A 20345-nucleotide genomic window follows, 5' to 3' on the forward strand; every position below is an offset into this window, starting at 1 on the left:
AGAGAACACTTTTCTCTCATTTAGAACTTGCCCCAGACATTTTGTGGGCAATTTCAGCTGAACAGTACAGTAGTTTATAATCTCAGATTTACATCTCAACTTTCAGTGGATGATAAATTGCAATATTTCTCAATACAACAACAATACTAATAACAAAAGAAACAAAAAAAGAAAAAAGAAAGAAAGAAAGAAAAACAGAAAGAAAGGACTGTTCAGGACATAAATGAAAAGGATAATGAGCTGAACAAGTTGAAGAAAAAACACAGAGATAGGTGGTGGACGTGAAGTACAAATTTAATGCTTCACTGCCCATGACTCTAAGTGGAGTAATCAAACATTCAGTCAACTTAACATACAGTAAATAAATGACTTGAATCTTCACTAGGAAGAATGTTTTATTTGCAAAAAACTCATTCACTTCAGAAAATTGCTGTGCATGCAATACAGCCTTGCATACTTTTGAGTTCTTAAATAATACATGTGTACAAAACAACAACAGCTTGAAATCGTGTACACTTCAACTTCAATTACAATAAATGTCCATAAACATACACATATATCCATCAGGCGTGAATGCCAGACAACTTAACTCTCAAAAAAAAGGTGTACCCATATATGTGCATGGTGCTGGGTTGGACATAGTCCTTCACTGGTGAGTGATTATATGGGCTTCAACTTCAAGACTGCAGATGAAGCCAGGGGCATTCATTTTCCAAACAGCCATATTCACGCTTAAGCATGAAGCATGCCACACATGGAGTTGCAATGGGAACAAAGGCCGCCCACAGCCCCTTTTATGAGACGGTATCACATTCTGGTGCAAAGCACAGAACAAGAGCAAAGCATCTGACCCTCACCTTCCTTTCAAACAGCACTCATCACATCACCCCAAAGACTTCCAGGCACTTTAAACAAACCTCAGTCACTACACCACGCACTCAAAAAGGCCTTGCACAGCTTTCAAACTTCACCAAACACTCAAACAATCGTCCTGTTATTTCATACAACAAGCAAACATAAACCTGTTATACACAATTGCCACTCACCGGACTATTTTACACAGACATCTTATCCTACACACATTTCAACTCCGGTCTTTTCACTCCAAAAATATTTCTGTTATTAGTCGGATGATGATGATAACACATTCAGCAAAGACAAGGAAGAAAATCTTTCAGACCAAGACTCTAAACCGATTTTCATTCATACAAAACAGAAAAACTTTTACCCAGGAATATATTTTCCCCATTCTCTCCCAAAGAATGTGCTTCTCTCTCTCCTCAGTAAACCTATTCCTGCCAGCATTCTCTCAAAGTTCTGGATTCTTCCATGGTCCCAACACACCTGCATGAGTTAATGCACATACACATCTGAGAGTGTTGTGTTCCCGAGCAGCTCACGCCAGCATCTGTACACAAGGACCAAAAATATGTGTTCCATGGACAAAGCAGTGAGCATGCTATAACATCGCAACAGGTTTTAAACTTTATATTATATCTATGTCACTAAATTGAAAAATTCAAGTACACTCATGTCCATCAATGACACACCATTTTCAAATCATATAAAAAAAAGAAGAAAAAAAAAGACCCCCATAAATATTGGTAAAGATACACATTCTGCAAACCAGATTTAACAAAACCATGTAAAACGAGGGTCTTGAAAACAGAAAACGGCAAACAAAAAGGAAAAATGGTTTTGTAGGAAAATGAAGCAACATATCAAGTATTGTTACCCAAAGCAAAATTCCATAAATATTTTTTCTGCTGTCACACTCTCAACCCTTGCAGGGAAATAAATACCTACACAGTGTTAAAGCTGAGGAACACATATCTAACTTTTTTTTGCACCCTTTTATTAGCACTTGGATCTCTAGGACCTACACATAACTTTGCAATACGAATGGCACTCCCTCATTATATGCTGGAAATTCCCATTCTACTGAAGTACAGAGCACCAAATGCTCAAGGACCATTCAGTAGGCGTTTGTGCTTCTGGAGACTGATATTGATTAAGTCACAACAGAAGAGAAAATGCAGAAGAAAGAAATCTATAGTGACAGATCTACTTAAGAACTAGCCAATGTGTGCGCATGCAACTATCAAAAAAGGGGCCAAGGGAAATGAATGTGAAAGCAATTAAAAACCAAATGTTGTATCATCTTCTTCTGAGAGTCAGCGTGTAATAGCCTTATTTTGCTAGGCACAGATAGGCCTACAGAAAATAGTAATATTGAAAGAAATAGATGATAACAAGACAGTCAGAACACCTACCAGCCGCCAGCTGTTCAAATCGAAATATGGCTCTGGCAATAAGAAACTTAACCTAAGGTTACACTCCAAGATGAAGGACCACAGGCAGTCCAGTAAGAAATTAATTTGATAATAAAGCAGTATAGGCAAACACCCCCCCCCCCCCCCCAACAAAAAAAACCCAACTATTTTTCTGCCTTTCCACCAAGAACTTGTAGGTGGATATGTCATGCACAGCATATAAAAGCAGAGTCAACATGGTAAGTTTGAGTAGAATGTCAGTTTCTCTTGTGTGCGGTTTTTAAAAAAGTCCTCACTATGAGGGAAAAGTTCCATCTATAATATACACAGTTGCACTGATCATAATATTGAGCCTTGAGTTCCTTGGTGTACAGAAGACAGGACATCAACTCCCACAGTAGAGGCCACCAAGTCACCTGGTCCCAGTCTCTGCTCATGACAGTGTTTCCCCTTTGGTTATCTGGAGACAAGAGAACAGGCAAAGAGGTGTTAAAAATCGACATACAAAAAACAAAAGGTTTAGGACCACACTCAGAGACAACATCTATGAAAAAGAAACTTCCTTCTCACAAATCCTGAAAACCCTTGAAAACATACAGTGTTAACCACTGAGGCAATCTTGAGAACAAACAAAAAATTAAAAGCAACTCAGAAAAAGTAGAAAAGGTTCAATAAGAAAACTTTCACATCGTGACTTCCACCACAGGTAATTCACTACATCTAACCAAAGTGACTACTGTTGAAGTACTGGGATTTGTACCAGAACACATGAACTGAACACACACTTGTGTGGAAAAAAAATCATTTTATCTACACCTAGAAGAAGCATGTGTGCCTTCTTCACATACAGTACGGTATCCTTTGTCTTCACACATAATAATATCTAAACCCAAGCATCAAAGCACAGAAGTCTATTGGAAAAAAGAAAAGTTCTGTATAATTTGAAACATTACACCACATAATAAAATAATCATACTCTTTCAGGAGAAAAATCTCACGTGACAACAGACACGATGTGATGAACCCAATGAAACAAAGCATTAGACAAAACTTACTAGCCAAAACATAATAATAAATAATGGATTGCATTTACATAGCGCATATCCACTTATGCAATGCTCTATGCGCTTAACATGATACATATTATGGATTTACAAATATGTGAACACATGAACCATATTTCTCTCTTCTCTATAAAGAAAAGATCTAAGTCTCAGGAAGCTTTGATTTTGAGTGGAGTCTAGAACTAGAATTCATGATGGGAGCCTTCAGCAAGAAAGAAGCATTATGAACTTATCATCTGTTAAAGAACTGAAATGACCTTCGTGGAAAGAGAGATTTCAACTAAGTGTCCAGTAGTAACTATATCTCCTTAAACAACCTGGGCCTTCATTTTATTGTGGGCCATGAAAATGGAATTAAATGTTATAGTCCATCATGCTGAGCAGCGTCACAAACCAAAAATAATCTTTAAATCTGTCCAAACTTTGACATCAGCTGTTGCTCTCCTTATATTTGCACATGATTTTTGAAACATAATCTTGAAACAGCAAAAAAACTGAAACTAATTCGATAATAAATACACACTCACATAAAAAATATATGTAATATATGTAAAAAAATCAAAGAGTAAACAACTAAATTAGCCCATGCAAAGTAGCAAGACTTCACTTGGAACGAATTCTGGTAACATGACGATCAGAGACACAGTATCTTTTAAGTTTCCCTTCACTACACTGTAAAGAAGTATCTAATAATAAGATAGTTTTAAAAATCATTATATTTTTTTGCTAACCCATTGACATCATGTTTAAAAAACAGTCTATAGTAAACAATTTCCTGGGACTCTGCTATAGTCATGACATGATGACTTGAGTTACAAGATATATGAATGCATTCAGTTGTTTAGAATGACACTTTTCCACACTCAACTTAATTAACAAGTTCCCATCCACAATACAGCTGAAACTAGTCAAATAATACATTCTTAAATTCAGTTGCTGTACATAAAAAGAGAGAGAGAGCACTCAAATCCCACTGCACACATATCAAAATGTGACTTTAACAAATTTGTGCCCGTATTAGCACCCTCCTATACTTGTGTACCCCTGAGGGCATGAGCAGAACAGCTTAACATATTATCTCTTTTCAAGAAAAAAGAAAAGTGATCAGTTAGTAGGAACTAATTCAAACCCACACACACACACACACACACTGTGAGTAGAAAATTAAACTTCCTGACAAAGTTAGTGAAAAAGTATGAGATGTAGCTACTTGATTTAAATGTTTGGTTTGGTTTTTTAATCAAAATAAAATACATATATAAGTATAATGATGATGAAGCAAAATAACCAACCATTCATTACTCAAAGGTATGAAATCATGCAGGTAAAAACTAAATTTAAAAAATACAACACGTTGAATAAGAAACTGATTGTCCTACGAAGGACGAAAATTGTGAGCCTGTACACTCTTCCTTCCCCAACAGCTTCCGAGGCAGACACAAATATCTCTGTATGTCTCTACAACTGTAGCACGGGTGGCGCTCAGTTCATTGATGCATTAGTTTAGTAAGCTACACAAGTCGTCTTTCACGAAAATACAAGCAAAGGAGACATACAGTACACATTCTTTCATGCATCTTGTTCACTTCTTTAAAAAATCTAACTGCTGCAGTAATTTATCACTTCACTTAAATATATCTAACTGTAAACCTTCCAAACTCATAAAAACAGTCCTGTTGAACTGCATCCTCTAACATGAACAACAGCATAGGAGGAAGAAACGTAGCCTGCAATGTCAGACATGAGAGCAACTGTTCAGAAATGTATCCACTGTGCCAAATTTAAAGAGCAAAGAAGAAGCACACCACCAGGAACAGTGAATATTATACTTTCCAGATATTGTGAATGTTTCGCTGTAGCCCTTAGCACACCACCACCTAGACAACGTTCCACAAGAGACCAGACACATATATCACAAATGGAAAGCACTACATCCAGTTTTTACCCGCTGTGAAATGCTTCTCTAAATGAAATGATGATACTATTCATGAGTTACATGGTTGTATGTACAATGTCTATGGCAACAGCACAAAATGAAGGAAATAACTGACGCATGTGTACCTTTCTACAAGCCTACATAAAGACAGAATACAAGCATCAAAGCTGTTAAAGTAGAGAGAGTGCAAGAGGTAAATATTGGGTACTTGGTGAACTGAAGCCAACACAAGGCACAATAACCAAAACAAGACCAAGGGTGTACCGATATCACAATAAGTCTGGTGTCTCAAAGAATAACACACACAACAAAGGACACTTTGCACCAGAATATAAGGAATGACAACAGCACCACTAAAGACCGACCGAGAGAGAGGATGAGGTGACCTACCTCTCAACATTGCGTTGAAAAGTATAACAGAGCAATTTATGGCTTGGATTTTGAGAAGATCGAAAAGGAATTAATTTCAGCATCTTAATAAGGACAACAAAGCAAATAAGAACTCAACTTTACAAAGAACAGAGGAAAAAACAGTCGTTCAACTCTGAAAAAGTAAGCCAACAAAGACAAGAGTCCATAAGTAAGCTTGACAAAACAAAACTTTCATTTTCTTTTATCCATTTATACCCTTTTGTATGTCATAGGAAGAAAGAGACCTCTCTCTGTCGCCAGCCGGAGAGCTTGGGTCAGGGGAATGCCGTGAGTTGTTAGTGTGTCCCTGACTCCATCTATCCAGGTATTTCTCGGTCACCCTCTCGCCTTGTTGCCATTGAATTTTTTTATGTAGGCACGTTGTGCTGGATGGTGTGTAGGTAATCGTATGAGATGTCCGAACCATTTGATTCTTTGGTGTTGGATGTGATGCATGACACCATTGGAGCTCACCATTTCTCTGATTACTGAGTTTTTAATTTTGTCTCGCCTGGCCTTGTTTACTGCTTTTCTAAGACATCACATTTCACATGTTGTAATTCTATGCTCTAATACTTGTTCGTGGTCCATGTTTGGCATTGATAGGTGAGTGTTGGGATGAATATGGTGTTGATCATTTTGAGGTTTGTTGTCATGGGGATGTTAGGATGTTTCAGTAGAGGAGTAAGCTGGTAACTAACATTATTGACCTTTTGTACTCATGTTTCAATTTCTCCGTTTAGTCCTTATGCAGTTGCGAGTGCCGTAAAACCCTCTACTATAAAAATATATATCCGTTTAGCTGCCCATCCTCTGTGAATATACTTCCGAGGTACTTAAATTCATGGACCTGTCTGAGACTGTTGTTGTTGATGTGTATTCTGAGTAATCCTGGCTTTCTGCTTACTTTCATTGTCTCTGTTTTGTTGGTGTTGATCTTCATGTCGTAGTTGTTACATTCTTCGTTTAATCTGGTGGTGTGGTGTTGGAGACTTTGTTTATCTTTTTGTGCCAGGCTTTGGTCATCAGCAAAGAGTAATTCATTTAGGGCGTCTGGTTCTGTGTTGGCCTCTTTTGTAATTCTATCCATATATGATAAATACTAGTGATGATAGGACACAAACCATGTCTTACTCCGGATGTTATCTCGAACCATTCTGTGAGTCTTTCCACAGCTTGTTTCTGTTCACTCTGTCGAACGCTTTTTCCAGGTCAACAAATGCTACTATATTTTAGTTCCCTGTTGCATTCTATTATCTTTTTGCACATTTATCATAGAACAAATATTGCGTTGGCGCATCCTCTTCCCTTTCTAAATCCCATTTAGGCCTCACTCAGAAATGGTTCAACTTTGTGTCTTGTTCGCCATTCCAATATCTTGGCGAACATCTTGTCCACATGGCTGAGCAGTGAAATGCCTCTATACATTACACAGTCTCTCTTACTGCCTTTCTTCTTCCAGATTGGTACTATGACCGCTTTTTGCCAGTCGCTGGGAACTTTTCTTTCTGTCCATGCTTTCTGGAAGATTTTTGTGACAAAACAACTATAAAAATCAACAGGATGACTTCAATAAATAAAAGCTTCCCAGAAATCTACAACCTGAACAAGGGATGAACACAAAAAACTCTATTCACTAATGTGCATTAGTTTGTACTCCTCCACTCTCCACAGTATCTTTGGAAAACTCACCTACAATAGCAGCAAAATTATCAAGCAAACAAGATAAACCTCATTAAGGACAACAAAGTTCCATCAACCACAAAGGCAAAAAACAGTAAAATGCATAACCTGACCTTTTCAGAAGACAAAATGTTTACCAGTTACCTAGTTTAAATAAAGAACTACAAGATAGCCTTGCTATTCAAGAAAGATCAAGGCAAAAAAAGGAAAAGACAAGAAAAAATAAGGAACCCCTCTGTACAACTGCTATACAGGAGAACACTCGTTCTTCAAAGAATGCTTCTGAATTTTTAATATTTCTCCAAATATCAAAAATGTATTTAACTTTTCATTATCTTGACATCCATTAATCATAGGCAGCACACGTTGACATGTTGCAAAACTAATACAGGTCACTCATTGCTCTCTCTACACATATCAGTCTAAAGGTCTCACACGCAAGAGCCATGCAGTATGAATGACATATTCAACATAATATATAATAGAAAACAGCATTATGGCCACTTGAGATGCCACTTGAGGACAGCAGCAACAACATGGTAAAAACCAAATCATATCAGATCTATTTGTTGCCAAATTTTGCAAGATTGAAAAGTTTACATCATTGTCCTATATTGTTTCACTTTAAAATCTATGGCACAAAGGTAAAAAAAAAATGTTGTCCATTAGTCAGCATCTATAATCTTAAACACAATACTCACAAAAACTCTTTTTATCAGCGCAAACCCTGCTCTCAAAACTATTGTTAGCACCCTTAGAAACAATTCCATCTTCCAGCTCCCACTCTGTACAGATCAGATGACTGGTGACAAAAATTCTGTATCAGGACCATCCAGACTAAAATCTCAATAAAATCAAAGAATTGACCAAAGGTTGTTCTCAACTGTACGCAGATGCAGTAATGAAAATATCCCTGGGTTAGAACAATCAAACTTCCCTCACCTATGTCATGATAATTTAAGCTTGGAGGATGTTAGCATCAACAACTTCATTTTTAAAAAATGAAAACTAAACTAAACAAAACTGCTGCTCCACCTTTCTCTATCAACATGACAAAAGCTAGTAGATGTTAGCATCACTCACATAATAAAACAATAGTATAAAAAAACGACCAAACTGCAACTGATGGACGACAAAAGATTGAGAAACAAGATAACTTAAGTGGGCAGGGCCAAAGCAAACTGGGTGAACCTGAAGCAAGACACTCATCAATTTACCATGGTGCTACGGCTCACAATTGTTCGACCTACAGATTGGATCATACTAGATTTTCTGAGCTTAACTCAATTTCATCTATTTGTTGATCATTCAGCTGCCCATACTCATTATTCGCAATCTGGAGACAAGACACAATAGAAAGATGGTTATGTCAAGCAAGACAAATGAATATCATGGTATTAATTCCACACAAAACAATCAAACCAATTCATACTTCTGAAATGAAATATCATGAACAATTGCAACATATTATATACATGATGTTTGATCAGCAAAAGTGAATAGGAATGCACACAATAAGACGATCTGAAAATCTTTAGACTTACTGCACTCTGAACAGTCTACTAAATGTATTATAAACATAGTGCAATACAGTAAAATCAGACAAACCCAATGGGTTTCATTTAGATATACGAGTGCTGTCCCACGGAAAACCAGAAAAGGTCCATAAAAGCAACAATCTTTGTCCTATTATAATAAAAATGTAACACATTATACATCAGCATGTGCTTTATTTCTCAATGTAATCACCATCCCACTGGAGGCATTTTCCCATCACTGGATCAGGGAGAAGACACCCTCCCTGAAGAACTTTTCGTCAAGGGATTTCAACCAATCTTTCACGACTTCAACAAGGTCTTTGTCGTCGGTGAATCGCTGTCCAGAAATATGGCCTTTCATTGGTCCCAAAAGGTGATAGTACGACAGAATCAAGTTAAGACTGTGAGGGGGAAGTGGCAGAACTTCCCAGCCGAACCTTCGGATCCAGTCTTTCATAGCGTTTGTGGTGTGTGGCGTTGCGTTGTCATGCTGCAAAATGACCCCGCTGGACAACGGGCCTGGTCTTTTCCGGCACACAACCTCCCTCAACTTATCAAGAGTATGGCAGTATCTGTTGGCATTAACAGTTTGTCCTGGTTCCAGAATATCAAGAAGCAGAACACCCTTAGCATCCCAGAAAACCGTGAGTTTCTCCACAGATGGCTGAACTTAAAACTTTTTCGGGGGAGGTGAAGACGTGTCCTTCCAAACCATTGAATCCCTCTTCGTCTCAGGGGTCATGTGGTGTATCCAAGTCTCATCACCTGTAATAATGCTTCCCAGGAAGGCTTCATCGTATTGTTGGAGGTCTCCAGATGCGTTCATGACTCCCATGACAGCTGGGCAACAACGATTCAACAACAAAGTCTGAGACACCTCAACACGTTGCGTCTTGTGGCCAGCTGTCAGTTCTTTTGGGACCCATCGAGCAGAGACCTTTCAATAGTGCAGCTCATCAAACACTATCCTATGGACAGTCGACTTTGAAATGTTTAACGACTCGGAAATTTAGCGAATTTTTAGGCGCCCGTCCGTTTGAATGAGTTCGTTAACGCGACTCTTGTAGTCCTCAGTCTTGGCAGAAAAACAAGGTCGTGGGTGAACTTTGTCATTGACATCCGTATGCCCGGTTTTGAACTTACTACACCACTCATATACCTGTGACTTTGCCATTACTTTCTCCCCGTAAACTGACTTTATTTCAGTGTGTATTTCTATAGGTTTGAGACCTTTTGCGGTCAAAAACCGAATGACAGACCTCACTTCTACCATTGACCAATTTTCCAAGAAGGTAGCCATCTTTGGAGAACTGCTGGGTTCATTTGGTTTGTGCGATGCTCATGGTGCTCAATCGGGAAATGTCCTAAATGATTGTTTTACAAGTGTGCATTTACTGAATGTGAAAATATTGAATAGTTTTCAAATTACAGCCAAATTCCGGTTTTCTGTGGGACAGCCTTCATATATCTTTAAAGAAAATAAAATAGTCAATCAAGCAGGGAGGAGAAATAAAGAATGTTAAAACATTTTCAATCAAGAATATCACAATGTGATATCACTGCAAAGGTCTTTTTTTCTGTAGAAGCAAAAGAATGACAACCAATTAGGCACAAAACATTCCTGACAGAACAATTAAAATAACTTTTTAAAATATTCTTTAAAACAGAAGTTAGAAAAGTGAAGAAATCCACACAGAAAGGATTCTTTCCAGAGGTTTTGGTGCATTATAAAAGGAAAAAAGCCATAGTAACTTAAAACGTGATCTTGAATTAAGGGGCAATGTTGAATGTACCCTGTATATATAACAAAGAAGTAATAAGAATCATTTCCTACCCGCGCCTCGATGTATTCAACCTGCCTCTCCAGTTCAGTAAGCTTCTGATTGAGAACTGCCAAGCGGGACCGACAGGATGTATCTGAAATGGAAGAGCAAAGCACATCATGTCATAATTCAGTATGGGAATGCATGCTGCAAAAGATACAGAGGGAAACAAAAACTATAGATGTCAGTTGTACTAAAAACTTAGAATAAAAATGCTATACACCATTTTAAAAAATGATTCACTGCATGCCACAGACACCAACAACAGGCCACTGAAACTAATTGGATTTCCCTTCTTGAGCATTTTAAAACTTACTGCTCGCACCAAGAGATGCACTTTCGACTCAATATATAACAGGGCCCCCACCAAATCCTGGAAATTTTTTTCAAGACCCCAATTCGAGGGAAAAATAAGGTCACTGCGTGTCAAGAATGATCCCCCAAAAAGCCCATCAAAAAATGATAAAAAGTCAAAATGTCTTTTAAATCAATCCAAATGTACATTTTGTAGTATAGTCTTCAAACAACAGATGATTTTAATACTGGATGACTGCCAACCCAACTTCTCAATTTTCCAGGGGGGGGGGGGGGGGGCCTCATCTATTTTCCAAGGGCATATTACATAACAATGACAGCGCGTGCTCCATTTATATCTAATATGATATATATATATGTTTGTGAATACACACACACACACATGTACGAGAGGTACATATATCCAATCAATAACATGTCAGTGTGACACTGGGATCTTGTGTGACATAGGTATTTCAGTCTGTTCTTACTTATTTATAATATCTTCCCCTCATTATAATATTAGCCTACATAAACTATGTTTTAGTTTTAGTAGGGGTTTTACCGCCCTCGCAACTGCATCATAAACTATATAATAAATATAAAAAAAGAATCCTGTTTTGAGCCTGAGAAAAGACCTAGAACAAGAATGTCGACTGTCAATAACCAGTCTGGGTGTCATGATTCATATATAAGAAACGTGAAGAGGAAAACTATTGCTCAAACTCAAAGGTAGAGTAATATTAGTAATAACTTGAATGGCTCAAGTAGATCTATTCAGTGTGAGAGGTGTAAGAACTGAGGGAGGGCAAGATGCAGTGACACTGAAAATCTGCCAATCTTGAACAGAAAGCTTAAAAGTAAAGATATATTACTACTATCACCCCATCCAATGAAACGCGAACACTTTAGTTCAATAACAAGGCATGACAGATCCCGATTCCACACGTAATGCCTGCACCAATGCGTGCTTTGCAGAGAGCTCTTATAGTAGTTATCAAAATTCTAAATTTAGAAATACTAAAAATTAAAAATTTGCTTCCAAGTTCAGTTTTTGCCCTCTAGCGTTGCCTTCAGCACCCCCCCATCCCCTTCCCCGAGCTTATCTTTGAAAAACATTATGTTATGTTATCTATCAGACTATTACCGGAAAATTTCAGGGTGAAATTAGATCTTCATTCTTCCCAATCGAGCCTCAGTGTCACGACACTTTCGCCTGCCGCCATAGAGGGGTTCAGTTATATGTTCCTCTTCATGATTCATCAACCATACTGTCTAGATCAGATAACTACACTACTAATATTACGCAGTCCCTATCCTTTCAAGACTTTTTCTCGATTTTCCGACTTGGTGGGAACCCTGATATTATGTCTGTGAAAACGAATGAAATAAAAATGTATACTGGACCATGATTGATCAAAAGATCTCTATAGATCTGTGAAAGACTTTATTTTTCGATGGGAAAACTGGCACCATCATTAATTATTTGTCTGAGGATGTAATATCTATATTACATTACAGAAATTTGTAATAAATTTCTCTTTCTGTCTACAAAATCACTTCGAATAGGTTCATTGCACAAACTCCAGATTGCTAAAAAAAAAAATAAGAGGAAAAGAGATCTCAACTCCTCTTTCAGAGGAATTGCTGTGTGCTGGTGGTAATACTTAAATATTATAAAATCAAAAAATTGATCTGGCTCAAATAATTCAAAAACAATCTGTCACCAAAATTAATTTCCCAGCAAATCTACACTCCCACTTGAGAGGCTCTTATGGTCTAGAGGTTGCGGTGTTCGCCTTTCATTGAATCGGACCCCAGTTCAAAACCTGAAATTTTGTTCTGTCTTTATAATTTTCTCCTTTCCTGATCTCTAACCATGTTCTGTCATCTGCTTTCATCTCCATTTTCATAGGACGAACATCAAGAGCTTCCAACTTGGCATGTTTTGAATGAGATGTATGTCTAGGTTACGAACCAACACTGGCGGTTCTAGAAATAGGCCACAAACGCACACAAATTCAAGCAAACTGACGCACACACACTTGAGTTGTGAGAATACGGGACCCGGTCATCACACGGATGATGCTCGGGGCGCATGCACTGAGTCAGAGCTGGATCGACTCACGACTGGACGGAAGACGAGGTGCCAAAATACCTTTATACGGGAACATAAACCCGGCTCCCGCAGGACCAGGGTTAACCACTTAATTTTCCACTTGTCACAGAGTCACAGTGGTACCCAGCGCCATAAAGTAAAGTCCAATCACAGTAATTACATAATTAATATTTTACTAATTATAATTGTAAGGCGACAAAAAAGAAAATGAAACATGGAAAAGACGACATGCGCTAGTCTGGCATTCATCCAGAAGTCTCAGGTGTTCATCAGGGCGGAATATTTTTAAAATAAAGAAACTTGTAGGGAACGTAGATGGTAAGGATTTGGATTAGGCCAGGGCAAGATCGACTCTGGGATCGATTCTTTCAAGTCCAAATGAGGACTCAAAGAATCGATCTTATTCACAGACTCTAAGCTTCGAGTCCGCCCAGGGTCGATGCCTCCCGTCTCCTTTTTTTTAGCCTGGTTCCTAGCCTAGACTCCAAGAATCGAGGCAAGAATCTAAATTTCACCACACTATTACAGTCCTGTTGTGGGATAGGCCTAGGGGGGGGGGGGGGGGTAATTATGCATAGATAAACTTGATTGTATTAGTCTACTAAACCTTATCTGTTTTATAAAACCAAGGAAAGGAATTCTGAATGTTTAAAGATGTAAAAACACACATTTTAAAAAAAGTGATTTTAATCACTGAGTTTTATTTTTAAAATCAAGTTGATTTAAATTTTTTTAAATCAACTGATTTAAAACGACCTGATTTAAATCAACCCAAACTGATTTCAATTATGAAAAAAAAAAAATTGAATACTGTATTATTTTACAGTGACAGGGGGGAAAGCAGACTTTTAAGCATGATTATATATTAGTCTACTAAACCTCTGTTTAATAAAACCAAGGAAAGGAATTCTGGATGTTTAAACATGTAAAAACTGAATACATTTGTTAAAAAGTGATTTAAATACTGATTTTTATTTTAAAAATCAAGTTGATTAAAATTTAAAAAATAAACTGATTTAAATCAACCCAGCTCTGATTTCAATTATGGAGAAAAAAAGTAAATTGAATCCTGTATTAATTTACAGTGAAAGGGGGGAAAGCAGACTTTTAAGCATGATTATACTAGCGATCTAGTCTGCTAAACCTTATATATTCTGTTCTATGAAACCAAGGAAAAGAATTCTGAATGTTGAAACACGTTATAAACTTGAATAAACATAATCTTTTTTAAAGTGATTTAAATCACTGATTTTTATTTTTAAAATCAAGTTGATTTAAATTTAAAAAATCAACTGATTTAAATCGACCTGATTTAAATCAACCCAACCCTGAAAATTAGTAGTCCAGCAGCATACTACTATGTCAAACAGCTGGTGTTACCAGAGAGTTTTTAAAAAGTTCTTAAAAACCTACTTGACTGAAGTGGGAGTGTATCATCTTTCAAAATTCCCAAAACGCGATCAGCAAAAAAAAAAAAGAAAATTTCAGAGTCGACTCTACCTCATAAAAAAGGGACGACTTCCGTTTTTTGAGTTGCATCATGGACAACCGCGGCTTTCTCTGCACCGGCCTACCTTTGTTTGTTTGGGGTTTTTTCATGCGCCGTGTCGGGGTAAGGGATGAATAGAAAAAGGGTGACCTTATTTAGGCCACATATGGCCTAAATAAGCTAAACCCCCCCTCCCTTACCTTATTTAGGCCTCACCTGTGGCCTAAATAAGCTAAACCCCCCTCCCTTACCTTATTTAGGCCACACCTGTGGCCTAAATAAGCTAAACCCCCCTCCCTTACCTTATTTAGGCCACACCTTTATACAAAGTCACAGAAATATTCCTTTTGTGCTTATTGAGGTACAGTGCAGGGTGATTTTACCTGCAAGGATAATTGGACAAAATGGGCAACATCTTTATTGCTAATGGTCATATTTAGACAAATCCTATATCATTGTCTTTTTTTTTCTTAACTGCTCATGGTTATTAAAGAGTAAGCCAACTAGGTAGTAATTTCGGATTCCTAATACTAATATTATGGGCATTCTTAAAATTTTTAAACTTGTTTTTACCGCTTTTCTCAACGTAGAACGGATTCCGTAAAAAATCAAAACAACAATGACCTTATCTTTCTTTTTCAAAGTATTGTGCATATATATGTGTGAAACTATATATTCTATGCTTTCATGTACATGAAAAAAGCTAATAAAGGCAAGCAAAATGTTCCTCAGATACATAGATCTAGTAGTAGGCCCACTGGAATCTTTTTATAAACCGGGAAAGATGACCAGAAAATAACAAAATTATTTTATGATCTTCACTTGCACTTGCAATTTTTTGGACAAATTATAGTCTACCTCATTGTCTTTTTTTCCCCGCAATTTTCTTCACTATTCATGACAACTGGCATGTATTGTTTTCAGTTATTATTTAAAAAGTGGATAGGCGGACTACGGGGTCTATCTAGCCAAAAGGATAGGTGGACCCCGGGGTCTACCTAACAAAATGCTAGGTTTTAGGATGTGAACCCCGGAGTCAGCGTAGTGAAATAAGTAGTAGATCTAGGTTTAACTAAGGATCGGTGGACCCCGGGGTCAACATAGTGAAATAAGTAGATCTCAGTTTATTTTATAGTAGGACTGGTGGAGCCCGTGGTCAACGTAGCGAAATTATAAGTAGATCTAGGTTTAATTAAGGATTGGTGGACCCCGGGGTCAGCGTAGTGAAATCAGTAGATCTAGGTTTAATTAAGGATTGGTGGACCCTGGGGTCAATGTAGTGAAATAAGTACATGTAGATCTAGGTTTAATTTTAAGGATTGGTGGACCCTGGAGTCAACGTATTGAAATAAGTAGGTTTAAGGTGGACCCCAGGGTCTACCTAACGAAATACTAGTTAGGTTTTTAGAATAGGTGGAACCTGCGGTCACCGTAGTAAAATAAGTAGGTTTAATCAAGGTGTCCCGGGGGTCCACCAATCCTTAATTAAACCTTCTTATTCCTCTACGGTTATGGTGACTTCGGGGCCCACCAATCCTTTTAAAATTAACCTTACTTATTTCACTACGCTGACCCCGGGGTCCACCAATCTTTAAAGAAACCTACTTGTTTCACTACGGTGACCCCGGGGTTCACCTGTCCTAAAACCTAGTATTTCGCTAGGTAGACCACCTTAAACCTGCTTATTTATCACTACGTTGACCCCGGGGTCCACCAATCCTTACTTAAACCAAACCTTATTTCACTATGGTGACTCCGGGGTTCACATCCTAAAACCTAGTATTTCGCTCTGCAGACCCCAGAGTCCACCTATCCTCTACAGGACTAAACTATTATCAATTTGCAATTTTCATTGATTAACATATTTTTTTTTAAATATTGAATCAGAGACTCGCTGTCTAAAAAGTCCACTGCTAATGCTATTCTTTTCAAAGAAAATGACACAATTTGATTTTATGACATGTTGAAAAAAAGAGTTTTAAAAATATCCCGAAATCAACATAAAATTGATTATATAGATCTCTCTCTCTCTCTCTCTCTCTCTCTCTCTCTCTCTCTCTATATATATATATATGTGTGTGTGTGTGTGTGTGTGTGTGTGTGCTTGTGTGTGTGTATTTTATTATGCATACTAAAAGACTGAGCAGAGGCTTACAATGTAGATCTAAATTCTGTGCTCTACAAGTAGAGAAAATATTAAGTTTGCGCAAAACAGATTTTAGAAAAAAAAGTTGGATCTAATTATTCTAATACAAGTAAAAGTGATTGTTATGCTGAGATTTGTTATTATTGACTCTAGAAATACAGTTACTTGCTGAATCTAAAAGTAACTAGAACTGTGCAATTCGTTTTATTTCAATTCCAAAGCCCAAAGGCATAGCAATAATAAGTTAGATCTAGATCTAGCAGTTGTAGGCTCTCTGGCTGCTTCTAGCATAGGCCTGCTACTACTGATTCTAGACAGGGAATCTAGATCTTGCTATCGCCTGCACTATTAAAGTCAAATATATGGTAAAATAAAAACAAAACTGAATTTTTTTCAGTCAGTACATCCCAATTGCCATAGCCGCACGTATTAATAGTTGAATAATGCGATACCGCAGCAACACGTTATCACAGTGTGCAGGGGAGAGCGAGTTGCCCGGTCGATTCGGTGGTTCAGCTTTTGTAGATCTATGCATTTTTTACGGAAAGCCCTATTACCTAACCCTCTTACTAGATCTATTAGTGTTGTGAAAACTTCAACCTCTACAGCTCAGGCGTCAAAAGATGCTGGAAAATAATAATACGTCCTGAAGTTTCATAATTTATTTTTATACAGAATAACACAGTACACAGCCAGTAGTTTTTATTTCATCGAGTTATAAAAATGGCCTTCGTATAAAAATTGCCTTGTTTTCAGAAGCAAATTTTAATAGTTCTAGTTCTACCGAATCGATTTTCACGCGAATTCAACCATTTTGATGATCTTTCTTTTCCTTTTAAAAAGATGTAGATCTAGGCCTGTCGGATGTGGCAGTGCGAATAACACTGAGTTGTTTAGATCTAGACCCATCAAAACACGAGGCTCCGTGGCCGATCACAAAAGTCTAAGGGGCTTATCGAGTCCGATTCGCCCTGAGCACGTTCACTAAACTGCCTACTAGATAGAATCTACTACCAAATATTCTCTACACGATCTTTGCTACTACTACTACTAGGCCTACTAGTACTAGCCTACATGTACTACTACGAGACAGTACGAGAGAGTGTCACTCAGGCAAAGATAGTGTAACTTTGACTCAGCCACGTAGTATACACTCTTTTTATACCCCAAATTTAACCCGGAAGTCCATTCGGAGGATTTGACCTTTTCACTTGACCAAAGTGTGCCAAAATGGTAGCCTAGCTTTTGCCCCTCCATGAAGGAAAAATCTGGCCCTCATTCAAACCATTGGGATTGAGCAAAATTTTGCGTATTGTGCTTTGTTCTTTACAATATTCATTATGGTTATGATTTATAAGTTGTACACTGAGACAAAACCGTACTAAATGAGAAAGGTGCACCATTATAAAAGTGGAACGAACTCAGTTGCCTGAAAAGGGTAGTTTGAGCAAGTGTGGCCTAAATAAGCTAAACCCCCCTCCCTTACCTTATTTAGGCCACAGTCCACTGTGGCCTAAATAAGCACTCCCATAGAAAAATTATACAAATAAGGATTTCATTTCGCACGTGTTTTGAACAGAAGAAAAAACGGGAAAAAAATAACCTACCCCCCCCCAGGAAAGTCCTATTTCCTGAATATCCTTTCGAGTCCCTCAAGTGTCTAACTGGGTCAAAATGCTCATATTTCATTGGATGAACGTCTCAACCGACGCTCTGTTATCTCTACCAACGCCTCGCGTTGCAAAACAATGCAGTAAGTTTGAGATGGACACTCAGGCACAAGCAGATGGACGCACACACATTTTAGCACACAGATGCAGACCCCGTCGTAAACGAAATGCGTTGCCCGCGCGGGACGACGACTGATCAGGGACCAGCTGTGGAGCGCCGCGCGGGATTGCCTTTATCGGGCAAACATTTATCAGGGACCAGAATCTTAAGGGTTAATAAACACCTAATAAAGAAGAGACCTTCTAACCCTACTCCTACCCCAACCTTAACCCTCAACAAACACAATATAAAGAAAAAACCTAACTCTAGTTCCTACACCTACCCCAACCCCTTATCCTAACAATCCTCAACAAACAAAATAAAGGAAAAACCTACCCCTACCCTAACTCTATCCCAAACCTTAACCTAAAAAAAAACACTTGAAAAAAGAAGAGGCCTTTAACCCTACCCAACCCCCACCTCTAACCATCAAAAAACAACAAAGAAGAGACCTCTATCTACCATTACCCCTACCCCCACCCTAACCCCAAAGACTTACTAGATCCCTAACCCTAAACAAACACAATAAAGAGGAGACCTAACTAACCTTACTGTGCCTTACAGCAAACCCTCAACAAACACAAAAGAATAAAGACGAGACGTAACCCAATTCGAACCCAATTCGTAAATATCCCCATCCCAACCCAACCCCTAACCTTCAACAAACACAAGAAGAGACCTACCCCTATCCCAACCCTTACCCCTACCCCTAAACCAAACAATTCTCTATTCTCCTCACATCCTCTCTGTTCATATATTTGGTCACTCGTTGCGGAATTCCTCCTCCCTAATAATAACATATTTTGCTAAGATTCTAAAATTAATCACGGTGAGAATTGGTCAGAAACTGAAGAAAACCTGGCAAACCAGAGCTCCCAAACAGCGAAGTAGATAAAGTCTGTGGGCGAGGCGCGGGGTCAACAATGGCTGCATCTTGTAGGCTTGTTGACAGTCTACTTCCCCGACTCAGATTTCAGACCTTCAAAACTTTGAACGGGGCCTAAAAAGGAGCAAACTACTGTAAATTTGGCATGAGCAGATGGTATAACAGTGGCTTTCGGTCGTCCATTATGATGGGAAGCTATTGATTGAGTATTCATCTAGATAGTGGTCGCTCGTTACGGAAGTCCTCCCGCAAAACAATAAAAGAAGAGCAGACCAAACATTGTATGTACAGCTCTAGGACTCTAGGATCAAAAGAAAAGTAGATTCTAGCCTCTAGGCCTAGAAATCTAGATCTAGATCCGGCTTCATTCAGGGTTGGGTCCACCAAAGTTCAATCTTACCTAGATCTAGATCTAGATTCTAGATTACAAATCTTCATTATTGTGAAGTGATTTGTTGTCAAAAAAGTTGAGCACGACCTCTCGTCACCAGACTGACAGTGACTGTGACAGTGTGTAGTGTGGGCAAACGAAACCCAATCCGGAAACAACAGAAAAATAACCAAAAACTAAAGAGGACCCTTACCAAAAGAATTTAAGAAGTCCGTTATCTTTTTAATGCTTCCAGTTATCACTTCAATATATTCACGATTGGCCCAGTCTTGTTGCAAGGGCCTTTGATGGACTGGAGGTGGCTGCTGATGAGACGCCATGTTGTTTGTATGCAATGAGAGTGAAAATAATACTTCCTGCTTCTGTGAGCTGAATATAATCAAACTCAATCTGATATCTTTGTGTACCTTTTTACTTTTACAAACATTATATCAGTGTAAAATGTGCCTTGAGCAGTGGAAAATAATCTATTAGGAAAATAGTAGATAGATCTAAGAAATTTTTAGCTCATAGTTCTTCTTT

The 20345-nt window shown here is 38.1% G+C and overlaps 1 protein-coding gene across 3 annotated transcripts; it reads right to left on the reverse strand.

Moving 5' to 3' along the window:
• Nucleotides 1-276: 276 nt before the first annotated feature.
• LOC101845305 (probable protein BRICK1-B) lies at nucleotides 277-20304 on the reverse strand. Of its 3 annotated transcripts, XM_035968585.1 has the most exons (4): nucleotides 20017-20304; nucleotides 10740-10822; nucleotides 8651-8703; nucleotides 277-2733 (listed from the first exon to the last, which is right to left on the reverse strand). In XM_035968585.1, the coding sequence occupies exons 1-4, from the start codon at nucleotides 20141-20143 to the stop codon at nucleotides 2730-2732; spliced, it is 267 nt and encodes an 88-aa protein (XP_035824478.1). In that variant the 5' UTR covers nucleotides 20144-20304; the 3' UTR covers nucleotides 277-2729. The 3 variants fall into 3 exon arrangements, 2 of the variants coding, with proteins under 2 accessions (XP_035824478.1, XP_005093794.1); XR_004858311.1 differs by lacking the exon at nucleotides 20017-20304 and having other exon boundaries at nucleotides 8585-8703; nucleotides 10740-10823; XM_005093737.3 differs by lacking the exon at nucleotides 8651-8703 and having other exon boundaries at nucleotides 20017-20283.
• Nucleotides 20305-20345: the final 41 nt, after the last annotated feature.

This window comes from Aplysia californica, unplaced genomic scaffold, assembly GCF_000002075.1.
Source record: "Aplysia californica isolate F4 #8 unplaced genomic scaffold, AplCal3.0 scaffold00068, whole genome shotgun sequence".
Classification (NCBI taxonomy): domain Eukaryota; kingdom Metazoa; phylum Mollusca; class Gastropoda; order Aplysiida; family Aplysiidae; genus Aplysia; species Aplysia californica.